The sequence below is a fragment of the Perna viridis genome, chromosome 3 (genome assembly GCF_037379345.1).
Source record: "Perna viridis isolate PV_CMFRI_1.1 ecotype Kerala chromosome 3, ASM3737934v1, whole genome shotgun sequence".
Lineage (NCBI taxonomy): Eukaryota > Metazoa > Mollusca > Bivalvia > Mytilida > Mytilidae > Perna > Perna viridis.
The window spans coordinates 52,366,545-52,387,194 of NC_142447.1; the positions used below are offsets into that span (position 1 = coordinate 52,366,545).

Here is a 20,650-nt window from a genome sequence, read left to right on the forward strand (position 1 = left end):
GACAGATATCTAGAGATGGTAATAGCTCACATAGCCCTTTGGGACAGACATCTAGAGATGGTAATAGCTCACCGCCCTTTGGGACAGATATCTAGAGATGGTAATAGCTCACCGCCCTTTGGGACAGATATCTAGAGATGGTAATAGCTCACATCGCCCTTTGGGACAGATATCTAGAGATGGTAATAGCTCACATAGCCCTTTGGGACAGATATCTAGAGATGGTAATAGCTCGCATAGCCCTTTGGGACAGATATCTAGAGATGGTAATAGCTCACATCGCCCTTTGGGACAGATAAGTTTAAAAGTGTATCTTTTGAACTTTGAAATTTCTTTAAAATATGTTCGTAAGACCTCTAACACCTACTTTCCTCAATAGATTTTGATAGCATTTATACCAAAGGCCCATATAAGAATCTCTAGGGCGTGTTAAAAAATGAACACTGACTTATATTGTTCACCCTGGAAATTAAAATGCCTTCAAATTTATAAATGCTCTCACGCCTACATTTTAATGTTTCCAAGTAGAGTACTGGGTCATCTCATTTTTCTAGCTTTTAGTTTATTCTGTTGATCCCTCTGCTAATACCACACATATTACCTGTGTGAGAGAACTGGGTCTGATATAAATATAACTGTCCATAAAGCACTACTTACAATAATGCTGGCTTTTTACTTGTGTCACCAACAGAGAAAGCAGGCCAATAACCACTCGACTCGGTCCATCACACCTTTAACAGAGGCCTAATCAATGTATTCTGTTGCTCAAAAAGTATTTAACCAATATTATTATTCAACCCAAATCTTCGTGTGTGCTTGAAAAAATAAAAGGTGTATAAAGACTATAACCGTGCAGAGACTTGACATAAAACTGATATACGAATGAGGCTTAGAACCACAAGAAAATGCAAGGCTGTGCCTAGCATTTTACCCGGTTCGAACCAAGTTCATAAATCGAAGTTTTTGTTAAGTGCGCTGTTATTGTCTTTATACTGCAACAAAAATGTAAACGAAAAAGAAGTTTAAAGAAAGAAAAACGTATTTTATGCAAAACTGGTGACATCCTGGCAACTTCAAAACAATGTACTTTTTGTAACATCACAACAGAAAGTTATATTCAGTCAGTGACCGTATATCACTAGTAAATGTACAGTCAATGCATTTTGACAGTTTAAATAGAACAGTTATAGTATAAATAAATATAATGCATTTGAAGTAACCATGCATACTGATACTTTTATGCCCTTGCAACATTCAGTTGGAAGGCATATTGTTATTCCCTATCCTTGTCTGTCAAATTCAGGGTACATAGCTATTCCGCTTACTCTTCCTACAGTATATAGGGTACAAAGTTGATACTTTGCAGAATGGTCATATATGGATTGAAGATGTGCATATTATCAGGATTTTCAATACTATCAATATTTGACATTTTTATTGATAGTTGTTCATTTTGTCACCATTTTGTGGGAATAGAGTACATGTCTATTAAAAATAACTCCACCTACAGTATTTATGTTAGGAAGTTGATACTTTGCAGAATGAGTATATATGGATTGAAGATATGCATATTATCAGGGTATTGATTTTTTTTTATCAATATTTGACATTTTCATGGATAGTTGGACTTAGTAATTTTGTCACCATTTTGTGGGAATAGAGTTCATGTCTATTCCAGATATCTCATTCAACAGTATTTAAGATAGGTAGTAAATAATTTGGAATAATCATGAAGGTTATTAACAATTAATGGAGGATCCTGCACACAAGAGTGGATCAACATTAGATTTAGTGTTTGTTCCTGTAGACCAATGCTATCAAATCTGGACATTTTCAACTTCTTTCTCTGATCATAAAATTGTCGTCATTCTAAAGAATTTAAGCTAGTAAGTATAAAATGACTTTTTTTGTATGTCAGAAAATACATGCGAGTGAATCAAATGTGTCTCTCAGACTCGACAATCTTCTCATAAATGAATTTTGATTTCCAAACATTTGCGGCAGCTGTGTTAAAATGGATTGCAGGGTCATCCCTTTGTCTAGTTTCTTCTTTTTTTAAACTGGAATTGAGATGAAAATTTGTAGGTAATGGCTGGATGGACAAGAAAAAATAAAAACCTTAATCCTTCAATTTTAGTTTAAGTGGCACAAGATAGCAATATTTACTCTATAATATTGAATGTCTTGATGATGCGGATGGCAATATGAGACATGTTGATTTTATTTTTAGGGCAATAAAATCCAGTTCTACATTTTTACTTCAAAAAGTAAAGGTACCATAGTGGGTGATTTTATTACAATGAATACGCTACCATCATAAATTCTGAGTAAGTCCATCTGCGCATGTCAAGCAGGCGGAATCCCCTATCTAAAAATATCATCCAATGGGATGACCTTATAGTAGCCATCTACCCTTTAATTTCCGCCTGCGCAAGAAGATACATGTGGTAAATTATATTGTGAATAATATTGAAGTTTTGTAATATTAGAAATCCTTTTTATTGAGCAATTTTCTTTTATATGTTTATTATTATTGTATATTGATACTTTATTATGGAGTTCAATGTTAATAGCCCATTTCAAGCCATTACTGGCAATGATGTTTTTTTTGGATGGGTCGTTACCTTACGATAGTCAAATGTGTCTGGTCAATCAACCGACGTTTTAACTTCGGTGACTAACACTACTATTCCACAGACCACGGTTGCAGGTTCTGTGGATAGTAATAGAGTAATCCCTACTTTAGGTACGATAACACTTACATTATCTAGGCCAGTAGACACTACGGGTTCAGTTTCCTGTACCCCTGGTGTTTCTATGGGTCTAAATTTACCTGGTTCAAGGCCTCCAGTGTCTTACTGTGGTGTTACTTTGCCCTCCTCGGCTAATAACGCCATGTCTTGGTCAAGACATCCCTGGCCTCAGACATACCCTTTTCCAGGTTTTTGTGGTCAGGTTTTTCCGGGTATCTGGCCTTATGGTAACAACTTTGGACCTATTGGTCCTCAAAGTTTCACTCCTAGTTTATCAATCCCTGCTCCTTCTGTAGCAGTGCCTTCTAGTAGTGAAATTTCCGATTTAGGGATTATGATATTTTCAATTCCACTTTGGGTTAGCTGGTTCCTCCTTGTGAAAAAGCTTTTTCTTCTTCAATTAATTCAAAGCCTGTGGATGGACTGCGTCTTTCTCAGTCTGTATGGTCTATAACTGAGAATGTTCTTAGAAATCTTCTCATGCACTAGGTACAGCAGAACATTATATATCTGCTGTAGCCCCCTTACTGAAAGCTCTTCCCGCTGAAGTAAAACCATTTTTACTTCAGGTAGGTAAAGCTCTAGGCTCTTCTCAGCTCTTACTTATGAGAAGTTTGGTAAATTTTAAATTTTACCTTATCCAGAAGATCTGAGATTCTGGATAAAGCTAGAGTTTCAGACAGCCCGAAGGATTCTTTGTTGAAATCTCCATTGGACGACAAACTTTTTGGTGTTCCTCTTGACGAGATTCAAAAACAGCTCAGTCATACTCCAGCACCAGTAAAGGTGAACGTTTCTCTCTGTGAAGGCAATAGAGGAAGTTCCTGTATCATCAATAGATCCAGGTTTCTATTCTCGGATTTTCCTTGTTCCAAAGAAAACAGGAGGAATGAGACCAGTCATCGACCTGTCCATTCTCAACCTTTATCTGGTTGTTCCCCATTTCAAGATGGAGACCAATCGTTCTATCAGAGCTTTAATACTTCCAGGTATGTGGACCACTTCCCTGGATTTGACAGACGCTTATTTCCATATTCCAATATGTTCTTCTTACCGAAAATGTCTTCGTTTTGTCTGGAACAAAAAGGTTTACCAATTCAGAGCATTACCATTCGACCTATCTACTTCACCAAGGTTATGCAGACTGCCATAGCTTATCTTCACTCTCAGGCCATTCAGATTCATTCTTATCTAGACGATTCTCTGTTGAAAGACCTCTCTCGGGACAAGCTTCTCGTAAACACTGATCTAGTCATCAAACCATTTCTTTCCCTGGGGTTCCTAATTTCATGGAAAAGTCAGATCTGATTCCTTCTCAGGGCTTTACTTTTCTGGGAGAACATTACCTGACTCCTCTAGGACTAGTTCTACCTCCTCAGGAAAAATTTCAGAACCTCAACTTGAAAATTCATCAGTTTCTTTCTCAGGAAACAGTTTCTGCTCGCCTATTTTCTCAGGTACTACGTCTCTTGAATTCTTTAGCAGATGTTGTTCCTCTTGGTCGACTACACATTCGACCTCTCAAATTTTATCTACTTCAACATTGGCTCCCGTCTTCTCAGAATTTGGAATATCAAATTCCAATTACTCCTCAGGAATTGTCTTCATACCTTTTATGGTGGACTGTTCAGGGGAATGTTTTGAAGGCCAGCTTCTGTCCTTTCCAGTTCCCAATCAGACTGTATTCACAGATGCCTCCAACCTCGGTTGGGGAGCGTATCTGGAAGGACGTTCAGTATCAGGAGTCTGGAGCCCAGACTTACTGAAAGAACACATATATTTTCTAGAGATGAAAGCAGTTCTTCTGGCAATCTCTCATTTTAAGCATATTCTGCAAAACAAGTCTCTTGTCCTTGCATCCGACAATACGACGGTTGTTGCTTACTTAAAAAACCAAGGGGGAACTCATTGTTTTAAGCTATTTCTTCTTGCAAAAGATATTCTTCTTTTTTGCAATCAACTTCAGCTTCAGCTAGTAGTTCGTCATGTTCCAGGGAAACTCAGTGTCTTAGCAGACTCTCTATCGAGAACTCTAGCCCCAGTGAATACAGAACGGGAACTTCTCCAGTCAGTATTTCAAGCAATAACTTTTCATCGGGGGTCTCCCCATGTAGACCTATTTGCAACAAGTCTCAACTTCAAACTTTAGGTGTTCGTGTCTCCTGTCCCGGACACACAAGCTAATGCAGTAGCGCCATGAGTTTTCCTTGGGAAGGAATGTTCGGTATGCATTCCCTCCATTCAGATTTTTGTCAGCAGTTCTTCGGAAGATTGCTTCGGAGCAATGTCTGATCATTCTTATTGCTCTAGCTTGGCCCAAGCAAGCTTGGTATCCAGATCTTCTTCAACCGTCTTGTGCTCGTCCACTCTTACTACCGGTAAGACACAATCTTCTTTCCCAGTGCAAGGGCAAGATTCTTCATCCCAATCCAGAGAATCTGCATCTTTTCGCGTGGCTTTTCCCACGGATAGTTTCAAGGAGAGAGGCTTTTCTGAACGAGCAGCCGGACATCTATCCCGAGCAGTCAGAGACTACAAACAACGTATACGATGCTTAGTGGACAATCTTCAGTAGTTGGTGTAGTGAGAAGGAAATTGATTCTCTCAAAATTACTGTTCAGCAGTTAGCGGAATTTCTTATCTACCTTTTTGAAGATAAAAAATTATCTCCTTTAACAATTAAAGGTTATCGTTCTGCTACTTCCAGAACTATCCACTTGTCTGGTGGTCCAGATTTTGGTAGTAATGAGTAGTTCTGTTTTAGTTAAGAATTTTACTCTTGAACGTCCTAAACAGAAGGTTTTAATTCCTTCCTGGAATTTAAAGTTTGGTTTTATCATCTTTAAAAACCTTTCCCTTTGAACCAGCTGAAAGAGTAATCAAGGGAACCAAGGTTATAGCGGTAATCAAAAGAATGTAATCCAGGGACAAAGACCCGACATGGAAAACAGACATACACAACAAAGAACATACAGTAACTAAAATCATACATACAAAGTAACAAAAGCAAATGAGCAACTCGGACTCCACTGAAAACTGGGAGCATGGACCAGGTGCACCGGTAGGGTAAGCGTCCTCTGCTTTTCTAGAAACACCCGTCAGAGCTGCTCATAAAAAGTCAAGTCCGGGGTAGAAAATCGAGGAAAGGAAAACTATGTCCCGATGAATAAATCAGTTTTCATGGAGAAATAGATATCAATTTTTTGTCATATAAATGTTGTTTTCTACTGGCATTAGCTTCCGGTAGGAGAAAAAGCGAAATACACGGTCTTTCTATTTCTTATTCATGTCTACGGTTCAATAGAGATAAATCTTCAGTCACTCTTTTAGCCAAAAATCAGATTCCTAGTAGAGGTTCAGAACCAACAGTAATACCTTCATTGTCTATTGATTCTACTTGTGAACTACTTTGTCCTATCAGCATTTTACTCATTTGTTTACAAAGAACCCGTAGTATTAGAGCTAATTTAAAGACTAATACTAGGCTTTTTACTCATGTTAAGAAAAATATTAAAGATTTATCAGCAAAAACGTTATCTACCTGGATTTGTAAGACCATTCAGTTAGCTTACAATTCTTCTAGTGAAGAATCTCTGTCTAGTCTGAACATTAAAGCCCACGATGTTAGAGCTATTTCTACATCTTGGGCACTGTTTAATAATACTTCTTTACAGGAAGTTTTATCAGCAGGTTTCTGGAGAACTGAAAATTCCTTCATTTCTCATTACCTAAGATCATTATCTTCCAAAGCCGAGGGCTTTTTTTTTCATTGGGACCTTTGATAACGGCACAAAAAAGTTGTTTTACCTCCTGCATCTTCTGGTTCAGGGGATTTAGCTTTGCGTTAGATTCTGTGTTTTTTTATTAACTTTAAAATTTGCTCAGAATTTATGATGGTAACGCATTTATTGAAATAAATTTGACATTTTTAAAGTAAAATGAGATTTTATAAAATAAATACCATCATAAATTTAAGGTCCCTCTCAGCCTACCCTTCATCCCCTGTTATTTTTTTGTATAGCTTCTTGCTTATTTTTGAAAATTAAATGGATGAATAAAGGGTACATGGCTACTATAAGGTCATCCCAATGGATGACATTTTTAGAAAGGGGATTCCGCCTGCTTGACTTGCGCTGATGGACTTACTCAGAATTTATGATGGTAAGTATTTATTTTATAAAATCCCATTTTACTTTAAAACTGTTAAATTTCATTTTCGTATTTCTCACCATGAAAAAATATAGATGAGAACAGCTCAAAGATCTATCTACATAAACTAACAAAATTTAATATTACTGAAATATTTTATTTCTATTTCATATGAAACAATGAATGTGCTTTTCAGCAGCAAGTTATTGGTAACAACAAAACAATGACCTCAAATCAGAAAGTAACATAACTTTATTTTTGGGAATGGAACTGAAATAAACAGACAAGCAGCAAGAGCAATGACATGTGGAAGAAAGCCGGTAATGATTATCAGTATTGTACAATTCTAAAGCTTGACCTACAACTCTTGTTTAAATTGATCAAAATATAGTAGTAGGAAAATTCATTCAATAATACTGGGAATTTAAAATAAAAAGAAGATATCTTGTTTTTGTGTTGTGTTTACACTATAAAACACTATACATTTTGAAATAAACAGAGGATGAAATATCAGATTGAAGAATACTGAAAAAAAAACTAGAACAGAACATACTAGCAACTGAAACATTGAAACATCTGACATATAAATATGTATTTAAAACCAAAGCAATGATTCAAAACATTTGATCATACATTCTTAGATGCAGGAATGATAGACAGTGTATAGTGTGTATCGATACATGCACAAAAGTAATGGAAAAGATCTTTATAGTGCATGAAAACAGATTCAAAGCCTAATTATATATCCCATACTTTTTAGACTATAAATAAAAATGACCAGGTGTTAATATCTGAACTGGAAACACCACACCAAAAGCAATATATGATTTTATAACATAAGGCCTTCACAATAAGCACAGAAGAACATCATTGAGACATGATAGCAGAAACACAAGTCAAAATAAAAAGATTTATTCAGGTAGCTTGAAATGTATAACAATTGTTGTCACCATTTAATAAATACAAAAAAGTATATTATATAGGAATAACCAGGGATTGAGTTGGATGAGCAAAACTATTTAATGTAGATCATACCAATTACGCTTTTCTTTTCTGTCATCTTCCAACATAGTTCCAATCACCTAACAGTGTATTATTAAATTTAATCAAAAGAGTTTTTGGCATAAAAATTTGCATATTAAAATTTAAAAAAGCCTCTTTCAAAGAAAGATAATTGGCATAAAAGTCCTTTTATATAGAGAAGATAATTTTTCTTTTTTCTTTTCTTTTTTCTTTTTTTTGGTGGGGGGTGGAGGGAAGGTGTAATCGGAATTAGTTTTTTTGTAATATTACAAGAAAAAGACTTGGGTGACCCTGAATTTTCTTTTGGAATATGAAGGACTGCCAGCTACATGTTTTTTTTTTTATATATTAATTTTTAAGAAACTACGTACCAGTTTTTAATAGTTTGTGAAATAGACTTGCCTACCCTTTTCTGATGAAAACAGGAAATAGTAATAAAAAAAATAGTATGGTTTATTTCTTGTTGCAAAAAGCTCACTGGACATTTTTTTTTCAAAGTGGAAATAACCACTGATATTATAGCTATGAAGTCTCATAAAACAGAAACAGGAAAATTTTCAGCAAGGTTGTCAAATTGTAAGGAATTGTACAACAATTGTAAGGCTGCTAGATGGCCTTAAAAACCATGAGCTTCATTCCAAAATCATCAGGGTAGGCAATTCTGGAAAAAGTGAATCCATATAAAATGTACAAAATTGCCTATATTAAGGGTCAAATATCTCAAAATCAAGCATGGTGACAAATATTTTTACATTTACATTCTAAAGTATGTCCTTTGAGAAAAAAATGGAAAATCTATCAACTGGAAGTATTAGTTGTGATCTATCTTTAGTAAAGCATCGGAGACGCAGTTATTTATTTGTGGGAAATCGTAATAAAATGGGTGATGTACACTTAAAAAACTATGGCATCTTCAGTTAGAAATTTATCTGCTATAATATTTAAAACAATATCTGTACATTTATTTACCAATATGTAACTAAACTTCAAACTGAAAAAAAATGATGAAGAAAACAAAAATATTTATTTTAAAAATATTCAAACAGGGGTAATCTGTATTTTACTATAGGTATGGGGATAAAAAATGGCAGTCAAGATATAAATACAACTAATGGACTGTTAAATATGATAGTGTTAGTAACCATCAAGTGTGTTAATAATACTGTTAATTAAATAACATAGAGATGCATGTGACCTATACATGAGACAAATCTATAGTGAACAGAATGTGCTAACAAAATATAACCATAATAGAAATAATTAAATCTATGTGGCAATGAAAATCCTAACCCTTCCATACAAGTGACGAAGACATGATGCAATGGAATTATTGTGTAATTAACAAACATTATCAGCACCTTATCAGTTCCATCTGAACATCCAACATATAACAGATGTAAAACCATAAAGGTTATTTGCTTAAGTGTGTTATTGACAGGGAATGACCCACAAAAAATACAAATACATCTACACAGGTATCAGTAAATCAAATAACGCTATCAAGGCTATAGTAAGTAGCCAAACATCATTTGCATCAACAAAATATACACACATACTGGTAACAATGCAAAGTAAACTGGATCCAAAATAAATATAAGCTAACCAAGATACAAACTATCTACATTGAAACTCCATGAATTCCTGTCCTTATTACTAAACATACTACCAATTTACATGCTAGAATTGATAAACATTCCATGTCATACTTAATTATCATAGACACTGTTAAAACGTCTTAACAAAAAAAATAAATAAACTTCATCTTAGTATCATACCAATCAATTATATATAAACTATTTGCTCCTAGAAGTAAATCTAACAGTTCACTTAATTTCATAAGTATTTTTTTTACCTGCCATCAACAATTGTTTAACTGTGAATTATGTTATTACCATACTTCTAATGGAAAGGAAAAGATTAAGTATATATGACATTTTATAAACGGTAAGTGAACTAATTCCTGTGTGTTCAACGGCTGAATGTTTGCAGCAGAGTTTAAGATAACTTTGAATCACTGGTGTTCTCATCTTGACCATGTGGGTGATTAGTAGCAAGTCATTATGCTTAGTATTTGTAAGCCTCTAAAATGACTCAGTAATGAATGTATACAAATGACTAAATTTTTTGTGCTATCCATCTTCTTTTGGTGGTGTAAACCATCCTGAAAAGTTCAAAATATGAAGTTAAAAAGATAGCAAAAACATTGATTAAAAAGATTAAATCATACAATAAAACTGTTGTTGATACAAGTTAACTACTTTAATGCTCACCTTTATACTACATCACAAAATGCTGTAAATTCAATTTCAACTTTCAACAAATTTCAACATCAAATCTAGTATATAGATTTATTTAAAAATGTGTCATCAGATAAAGATGGATGAATTTTTGTCAAACATTTAAAGGTAAAAAAAAGGGAACCTCGCATTTACATTAGAACAACAAAGATGTATGCAGGCTTTGCACATTGATTGTGCACCCTCTGGTTTTTCGAAAAAAAATGGTTGAATTGAAACAAAATCACTGAAGTGTGATAATACATGCCCTGCCCCCTCCTTGGTTAGTCAGCACACACTCCTGTTCTACAATTCCTGTATCCAACCCTGAACAATGCTATAAAGACAGATATGTAATATCACTTGCTTACAGAAACAATATTCTGCTGGAATAAGTATCATCTCAATCAGGCATTATTCTAACTCTAATCCAACCAGTTATTATTCTCCTACATGTTTATATCCACATGCTTGGCAAAGGAGCAGACTTTCAAAAATTGTAAATAATCTATTTGCCTGGGTTGAGTAATAAACTTGTTTCATAGAACACTCTAGAAGAGGATATTACAAGTATACCATCCTTAAGGTACTGACCATTCTTTTCATGAATCTGAACTAATGATTTGAAAGACTGTTGGGCTCTTGCAAGACTGTACTGATTCTGAAAAAAAGGTGATATGTCTATCATCATTGTAAATTTAGAATCAGTTAGCAATGCTCACTAATGTGATATCCCCACTCTTCCATATTAAAATAACAAGCAACTTTTGACCTAATTTGACCTTTGAGACACACAAAAGGAGTATGTAATAAAAATTCTGTGAAAATTACCTTCAATTCCATTCAGAGGTGTTGGAGGAATAATGGATAAAAAGTCAGTATCCCTATGTGAAACAGAAGGAAAGAAAGAAGTATATATGGAAGGAAGGAAGGATGTACACCCTTACTCAAAGTAAGGCAACAGTCAATATGAACAAATCTAACACATATAATTTAAGGACTGTTCAATTTAAACATACTAAGCAGTAATCTGGTCTAGAAATTTGAGAATGGGCAATTTTTAGTACTCTTCAGAAAATTAATGAGCCATTCTTTAACACTTTCATTAAAAAAAAAATAATGGGACATTTTCAGCTGAAATGTGATAAATGGCACATGGTCTCCTCTAATCACTGATTAAGTACTGGGGAAAGCACTTCTTATACCACAGGACTCATCCATAAAAACAATTATAAACAAGACTTGTTTTATTCAATCTGACCATGATCCATGTATAAGTATATAGTGTAAGTTTTTAAAGTGTTGTATCCACAAGGTCTTGTATTATTGGAAAATGTTGAAAACAGTCTGAGTCTGATTACTCAACAAAATGTGAAGAATTAAAATGGTGGTGTAGTATTTACATCTGCATTTCATAACAATACACCAAAAATCAAAGGAATCTGTTCAGCAGTTTCATAGGCGTTATACAACAACTTCATACCAACAGATGGATGCCTACCATTACCACTTCTCTCCATTACTTCACAGCAGGGGAAAAAAATCATAAAAATAGCTGCTGAACAAAAGTCTGGAAATGTGTTATTTTCATGAAGTATATTACATTAAATTCAAGGCCATAACTAGGTCAAAAACCACTGAAGCAGAACCAAATGTATTCACTTAACAAAAGTTACCACAATTTCTACATGTACTTACATGTAGTCTTGTCATCAAGATAAACATTTTGATCAACTAAGAATTGTGAAAGTTAAGTGTATATGTTTAGTGTGAGTTGTTTTTTTATACTGTTTTTTTTCCTCTATCTTATGTCAATCTTACTTTAGGAGCTCCAAACTGTATTCTGGCTTTGCCTTTAACAAGAGTGGCAGATATTTGTAATATTACTGACTCCACATTATAGGCACTACTCCAACCCTGGAAACAGATTACATTCATGACATGGTCTATAGTTACTATCTGAAACTAATTACCTGTAATTCCAGTAAACATGAATAAATGAAGAGAAACACATAACAAGAGGCTCCCAGGAGCCTGATCCACTCACCTGGTTAAATTCTGCTTTCAAGGGTAATGACTAACAAGGAGTTGGCCTACAAATTTGAATAAAAGACTTAGGCAGGACTTCTGATAAGGATCATATCATCAATTAAAAGTTTCTTTCTATCTATTATAGTTTTCAAGAGATTGGCTGAAAACCACAAATAACATCATTTTTTGCCTTTCAAGGGCAATAACTCTAACAAGGAGTTGTCCAACAACTTTGATCCCCACAAACTTTTGTACGCTTTATTATAAGGATCATTTCAGCAATTGAAAGTTTCTTTTCTTCAAGATATTGCCTGAAAACTTTATAAAAAACGTCATTTTTCACCTTTCAAGGGCAAAAACTCTAACAAGGAGTTGTCTGACAACTTTGATCCAATGCAGACTTTTGTAAGTCCTTTTCTTCTATTTTGAGCAATGGCCACCATTCTTTTCAATGGATAAAAAAAAATCCCTGAATCAGTTCTATGCAGAATACCCTAAGGAACTTTAATACCAAATTAGTCAAGTAATTTCTGAGAAGAAACTTTAAAAAGAGCAACAACAAAAAATGGCAAAAAAAGGCAATAACTCCAACATGGCTTAACATATCAAAACGAAAATTGCCTACAGATTGATCTCATCATGCTGAACCACTTTAACCCACGTTTCTGGAGATATATGCGAAAAACTTCTGTCTGACCCCATGTTGTACATAAAGTAACGGCGGTCATCTTTCTCATAATAAAAAATCCCCACATCAGTTCTATGCATATAAGGAACTTTCAGACCAAGAATGGTTCTAATTGGTCCAGTAATTTCAGAGAACAGCTTTGAAAAATTGTTTATGACAACCACAATGGATGACAAGTGACGGCAACAGCTAACATGGCCCATTGGGGAAAATTTTATTTAAAAAAATTATTTGGCTCACAACCAATCATGAACTAAAATCATTATCATTGAAGATGTAGCAAGAGTCTGGATAATATAATAACCAAATAATGAAACCGGAAATGGTCAAAAATGCTGGTCATTGACCAACAAATTCTGCAAATGACCGACGACTATCTTCCAATATCTGACATAAAAAAATTGTAAACCCTTATAAATTACAGTCTGCATAGTTTTACTAGTGTATAAACATCCTGTCTACCAGTCTCCTAATTGTTTATTGGAAATTAATTGACAGGTGTGTGTCAATTTTAGCCGATGTGACAGCCACCTGTGACTGTGATTTACCTGTAACTGATTAGTTGATTGTATAATTGAATTAACGGTATACATGCAGCCCCACTGTGTGTAGGAATCATTTGAAGTAACCCGGAGAATTTTCATACATTTATTAGAAGATAACTTAGAAAAAAGACCACCATTTTCCCGCCGATCTTTCAGAAGTAACAAAAGTACATGGAATTGAAACTATGAATCAGTTGTAGTTTGTAATTATTAATTCATCAATTGAATCTTTTAAACACAGACCATTTAAATAAATATACAAAATGTGTTAGTGATTTTCTTATATAAATCAAGATAATCAACATTTTTTTCATCACTCGGAAGCTTTCGGCTGTTTACCTATGTCAGACATGTGGTCGAAACCCAACTTGTCCACTCACTCCAATATTTTGAAACAGACAGAGTATATGATGAAATAACACAATTCCCAATTTTATCTTAAAATAACTACATAAAAAAGTTTATTTTCGATCTGAGCATGTAAAAGACTGACACAAACGTCTGCTGAATTTTGATAAAATGTCCGGCATGGAATGTCAAAATTTCCAGACCCTTGATCAAAGCGGCTACTGCCAATGAACTTTACAAGCCAACTTCTAAATATTTGAGGCTTTGGTTTGAGGCTAGTTTTAGTGCTGAATAATAAAATATCAATACTCATAATATATCCTGAGATCTTTAAAGTTTACTGTACTTCAGAAAATTTGATATGATATGGTTTATCATAAATCTCCCTGTGGCTTGATTGTATATTTTTGTGATTATAATTTAAATGGACAGGGTAAGGACTTGATTCACATTCATACATATGTCATGACCTAATTGTTAATACACAGAGCACTCATTTTTTTCATCGTAAGTGCCAAAATTCAAAAGTAATATGGTGAAAAACATGTTTGCCTTTTTTCTTAAATGATTTATGTACCTGTCTTGTTAACAGTTCCATACATATTGCTCCTCCACCTAGAACATATCCACCATTTAACACAGGAGTAACCACTCTTACAAATGGTGGTTCACATGGAAAATTGTCCTACAAAATAGAATTCGGCCAATGATTAATTTTGTTATACTTCATGCAACAATGTTCGTATCTTAGCACAAGGTTTGACTTACACATCAGAATGTCTGTCTTTATATAATTTCAAAACATGTTTCCATAACACTTAACACACTAAGTTCAATTAAAAGGCAGCATATTGCAAGACCTGCAAATTTTCATCTCATGTTTTTGTCCTAGATTTTGCCAATAATACAGTATACTGAATTCAAACACTGAATAACAGTTAATTGATTAACTTCTAACAAAATATACACTTACTTTGAAGGTAAAATTCAACAATATATGATCTCTGCCCATTTTTTCTTTATAACTTTCTAAGTCTCCATGCAGAGTACTATCTGGATCAACTCTACAAAATTACAAATGCCATAAAAAAATTCAAGCAAAATAAATATGCTGGTTAATCTATTTGATACAAATTATTACAATGTTTCATTACGTCTACAAGCATGAAAGTATAAATAGCACCATAGAAAATAATCCCATTTTGATGTCTTTAAGATCAAGAGGAGAAGTGTCTGCACTTTATAACAGGAAAAGGAGGCAATCATCTCAAGATTATATAATAAATAATTAGTTATTTTGATACCTGGTTTTCACACATATAACAGCCTTAACATTTAAATAAGCAGCATGGGAAAAATAAATATAATTTCTACATTTACATGTCCTCAATGGTCTGCCTTGCAATTCTCATTTTTATTGCCATAACAATAATATTTAATAAAAAAAGAATCCCCATCATCTTTTTCTGGCTGCAAAAATGTAAAAAGCACCCTCATAAATGTTTTGGACAACAAAACAAATAAAATAAAAGGAAATACTAGTCCAGGGGTAAAAATTACAAAAATGCAGACTATTTTTTGGTTTAATACGTTCAATTAAAAAAAAGATGACAGAAATTATGTTTTATTGCAGAAGCTCATTCTAATAAGACACCACTGATTTAAAAAAATATTATACCTGCAGATACAATACCTTGCATGGTAATGCTGTTAACCATGACTTGATTCATTGTCAGATGATATTTCACTTTGCTTTGAAATTACCTGTACATTTCTGTAAAGTCTACATCCCTATCTATCATTACTTTATTTTTTGCCAATAACATATGGATTTAACACAAATATTTTAAGTATTTTACAGAAGCCTGAATACCATTTAAGTGTATCGGGTATCTTTCAATTTCCACACAGCTATATGTTCTCCTTCTTTTGAATGTATGTCATTCCTAGTGTATTTATAAAGAAGTACTTTTTTAATGTTTACCTCACTTATCCGAGATCACTATAAATGTACTTTTGTGTTTTGCTTTTGGCTCTAAATACTACTGTAAATCCTTTAGATTTCTTCCAAATTGTTACTATACCTTGATTCAAGAGTATGATCCTGACAGCACGATATGAGATTATTACACCCTTTCCTTTCCTCTTTCATCTGCCCCAGACTTGACTTTTTCTAAGCAACCCAGGAGTCTCTTTGCTCATTTGCTTATTTTGTTTTTTCATGCTCTTTGTTGTGTGTGTTTTTCCAGTCTTTATCCCTGGAATACATACTTTTTCTTTCCCCTAGAATCTTGGTTCCCTTGATTACTTTGATAATAATTATATCAAGTTTTACTCACTTTTTTAATTTAACACTCCATTCATAGAGACTGTCATTGACTAGGTCCACTGAATATATACCTATAAATAAAAACATAATTTATAACAAAGGTTACTACATGGAGTACACAACTTAACCTTTAATAGTGTTTTATGACTTAAAACAAACTGTAATAAAATAGAAGTCACAACAGAAATTTCATTAAAATTTTCTATAAATATAATTCAGACATAATATTAAGATATCATAGTTAACAGAGTGAGATAATCTACATACTTAAAACTGTATTAAAATTTACCTAAAATGTATACTATTACAATTAGTTTACTATCATACCTCACATGATTCTGTACTTTTAAGCTGAGCAAAATAAGTCATTTATTTTGGTGGTACAGAGAAATTTTTAAACACAAAAATGTAAAAATATTACAAATCATTGTCATAATTTAACTGACATTTCATCTGAAATGAAAAGTTTCATTCTGAATATGCAAAATTGGCACAAGCAACTCCCACTTTTTACTACACATACTCCTTTGATAATCTTAAGGCCAAAAGAATACCTCAATTGCTATATTACAATCAAAATAATACATGTAGACTCAAGTTTATCATTGTTTTACTGGCTTGCTGAAATTTCACTCCTTACATGGCTTAAAATAAGTATAAACGGTTACCACAAAGATATGTCTCACCTGTCACACATGGACACTGTCACACAAAGCTTGATTGATGGTGACAGTGTTACAAGTTTCATATACATGTATATTGTATAATGGACAATATGACATGTCAATTCAACCATATGACACTATCAAAAGAGAGCAGATTCCTCAGGTACAGGGGCAGCTCTGGCTTCCAAATTTCTGTCACCAGAAAAATCTCCAGCTGCCAATTTATTTTTGCCAATTTTCAGAAATTAGAGCCAAAATGGGTGCCAAAGAAAATTATTCTATTTTTTTAAAATATGACAGTATTAAGTCTAAAACCATTTCACTGGTGTCACTTTTCATATGCAAAATAATATAAGGTACTACTCCAGAAACAGTTGTTTGGTTTTAACAAGGACTTTATATCACTATACTCATATAGCCCCTAACTTAAAACATGTTGACCTTTGTCCTTTGTGGTCTGAATAAATTTATCTTAAATATGATTTGATTTTTAATTTACAAATTTTCAATAAACTTGATTCTTTTTTCAAATAATAAAATTTCTAGCAAACTACCAAGGACCATTAATTGTGTCCCTTTTTTTTAATTATCCGTTGTTCTCTTGTACTCCTAAGGGGGAAACGATTCACCATATGTACTGAAATAGCTGTATTTTTTTGGATGATTCTGTCGTTGGTATGTAGTTGCCGTCTACAATACTAATGATACAATACTATTCTAAAAAAATTTTATTGGTATTAGTGTTATAGCTAGCATTATTTTAATGACCCAGAGAAAAAAAATAAAATTTTGCTTAAATGTTTTTTTCAAATGGAATGATGGATCAAATCCTTACTTTTTTATTTCCTGTCATGCATAAGCAGCTTTGTTTTGTAAAACATGACGACACCTATGAAGGACACGTCTCTTAAAATGCGATACATATCGTCAAACATACCCAATACCGCGATATGTATCATTTGAGGAAAAAATGTATTATTACACCCCTATGTATTCCTGTATGATATCTGAATATCATGACTTAATGCCTAAACTATTTCCTTAATTAGATTTTGGGAATCCCCATTATATTTGTTTACCAATTTTCCTAATAAAAATGCCACATGGCAAAAGTGTAAACAAATGTCATCCATTTTCTTTTATCAATTCTTGAATTACGAAGTGTTTTAAACACTTCCTGGTGAGATAATCATTGTTAATTGGATTTAATTCATTCTGTTATAAGGTAAATCAGTTCCTGAATGTATCATATGGTTTAACAGGGCTGTGAAGCTTGTATGTAGCCATGTGCACATGGCCACGATTGTTTACCTTTGACCAGATGATGAGAGTTTTGATTGGCTTAATAATATATTTACATCTGATTGACACCTCCCATGAGGGTCCTGTGGGTCATGGTCTAATTACTTATGATTGGCTACAGTTGTAAATTGGTTATGGTCAATTAACTCTGACCAGGTGTCAACACAATTGTTTAATTGGAGAGAATATCTGTTGCTGACAAACTTCCTGTCAATTTTAATATACAAAACCTAGGCACCAAGAAAATTGCCAACTGGTTTTTTGCGTCGTCAGATCAAATAAAAAATAGCAAGTTATGACATTGACAACAGCACGATCCCTGAGGTATAGTATATTGATTGCATATATGGAACTGTGACTAAGTGATAATCTTGGAGTCAATGGACCATGACTATGGGCCATTCGCACAAAATGGATACAGAATTGTGGTATATGATGCTAATGTAGCTGCATATCAAATATGATTGACCTAGCATAAGTGGTTCATATCAAACTGTCCTAATCAAAAAACCTAACAAGAAAATCTGAACACAAAGTTAAAAATTCAAAGTCAATGGACTGTGAATACTGGGGCATATGCAAGCAATGGATACTAAATATGATTGACCCAGCATAAGTGGTTCATAACAAATTGCATATGCACAAAATGGACACCGATTTTTGGTAAAGTGATAATGCACTTGTTGGTTTAAATAGAGCCAACTTAATCAGAAAACTTAACATGAAAATCTGAATGTGGATGCTGGAAACAAAATACCTTAGTCTCGCCTTTCGCAACATAAGTCTCAGATGAGACAAAAATTACAGATATATATTAATCTTCACCTTTCTTATAACTATCTGATCTATATATGTCACGTAATTCTTTCATCAATCTGTCTGTAGCTAATACAGACCCTGTCACTGATCCCTGCATAGTTAAAAAAGAAGAAAGTCTGTTTTAATAAATTGCAAATTTAACTTACCTCACAATGTTATATATATGTGTATGTCAACTGAGTAATAGATGTGTGAAGTTTGTATTCTTTATTGAAAATATAAGCCAGGTGAACCAATATACATGTATTTATTGCTGGGCTACTCTTCAGAACAATCAAACTACATGCATTACATGAACTCTTGAAACGCTTGCAATGTTTATGCATTTACACTATTCTATACACTATTTTATCTTACAGTGACTTTACTACAAACATGACACTCTTTTGTATCTCAGCTTGTGAATATTACTCACAATGTGTTTTGAGGGAATTTAATGTGCTTCTTTTTTACATAATTGGTATTTTTTTTGTAGTTGAGTTATTGCATTTAGCAATTGATAGAAACATATTCAATGCATTTTTTGTACTTGCTAACACAGGAAAAGTAATAATGTGGAAAACTATTGGTTGTGAATATTGCTTATATTTTACCAAGTGGATAGCAAATATGAAATGGCAAATTAAAGTAAATTAGTAACACTTCCATGGAATGAACAGTAACTTGAAGTTACAATGTTATACTACTATTTATTTCAACTGACTCATCTCAAAGCTGAATCAAGTGAATACTGGTTTCTGAATACATGTATTCAAATATACTCCTTCAAAGTATCTATTTTAACAATAGTTCAGATTCTTATAAATTTCTTGCACATGTATTCATATTATTTAAAATATACATGTACAAAATGTATATATAGTTCTGATGAAATTTAGTGCACTTCAGCCTGAAGTATAATTCCAATAAAATCATTTTTCACATAAAACACTCAAATCAGATCTGTAAATCAAAGCACTTAATCCAGAACAACCATTACAATGAAAATAAAAGTAAGAAATATTCTCCATATAATTCCAGTTACATGTATATCATTGCACATAATCCCAAGCTTCCAATGAAAAAAAGCAATTAATCCACATCTTTAATTTAAAAATAACCATTGCACTAGATCCCAAACTACATTTTATGGTGATGAAAATTATTCTCTTTAAAAAATGCACTAAATCCCTAACTATTACATTTGAATGAAAATATGGCACTTTAATAATCCACAAAAGTTTCAAGGAAAACAGCATTTAAATCCAAAGCTATAAATTCAATGGGTTGCACTTAATCCAAAGAATTTTCAATGCAAGTCACATTTATTCCAAATCTTAAATTTCATTAAAAATCATTGCACTTATAATCCCAAATTATAATTTCAATCAAACTCAATGAACTAAATCCCAAACTATAACACGTATGAAAATTATTATTAACATGATACTTAAATCCCAAACTATGAAAACCAGTGCAGTTAATCCAGAACATCATAATTCCAATGGAAATCCTTCACAATTAATAAAGCACTTAATTCACTTTTAAGCCTACTCACACTCAAAATTAAATAAAATAAACTCGTAGCACTATTTAAAGAAAATTGAAATTAACGTGAACCTCAAATTGCATTTTGTATAACACTTGTTCCTTAACTATAGTATGAATCCCATACTTTCCACTATAAGGGCACCTTGGTAGGCCTATTCCAGTTTTATGAAGGAGGGAATAAATATCAATTGA

At 33.2% G+C, this 20,650-nt stretch overlaps 1 protein-coding gene across 1 annotated transcript in view; it reads right to left on the reverse strand.

Annotated features, from left to right (window-relative positions):
* Nucleotides 1-7,798: 7,798 nt before the first annotated feature.
* Nucleotides 7,799-20,650, reverse strand: part of LOC148622847 (ubiquitin-conjugating enzyme E2 Q1-like) — an 18,089-nt gene continuing 5,237 nt past the window's right edge. Inside the window, exons 6-12 of the mRNA XM_088573106.1 lie at nt 18,935-19,019; nt 16,153-16,213; nt 14,787-14,877; nt 14,391-14,498; nt 12,023-12,118; nt 10,796-10,862; nt 7,799-10,086 (exon numbers count right to left, since the gene is read on the reverse strand). Of these exons, the coding sequence (XP_088429232.1) occupies nt 10,055-10,086; nt 10,796-10,862; nt 12,023-12,118; nt 14,391-14,498; nt 14,787-14,877; nt 16,153-16,213; nt 18,935-19,019 (540 nt within the window). The 3' untranslated portion in view covers nt 7,799-10,054. The remainder of the gene's footprint in view (nt 10,087-10,795; nt 10,863-12,022; nt 12,119-14,390; nt 14,499-14,786; nt 14,878-16,152; nt 16,214-18,934; nt 19,020-20,650) is intronic.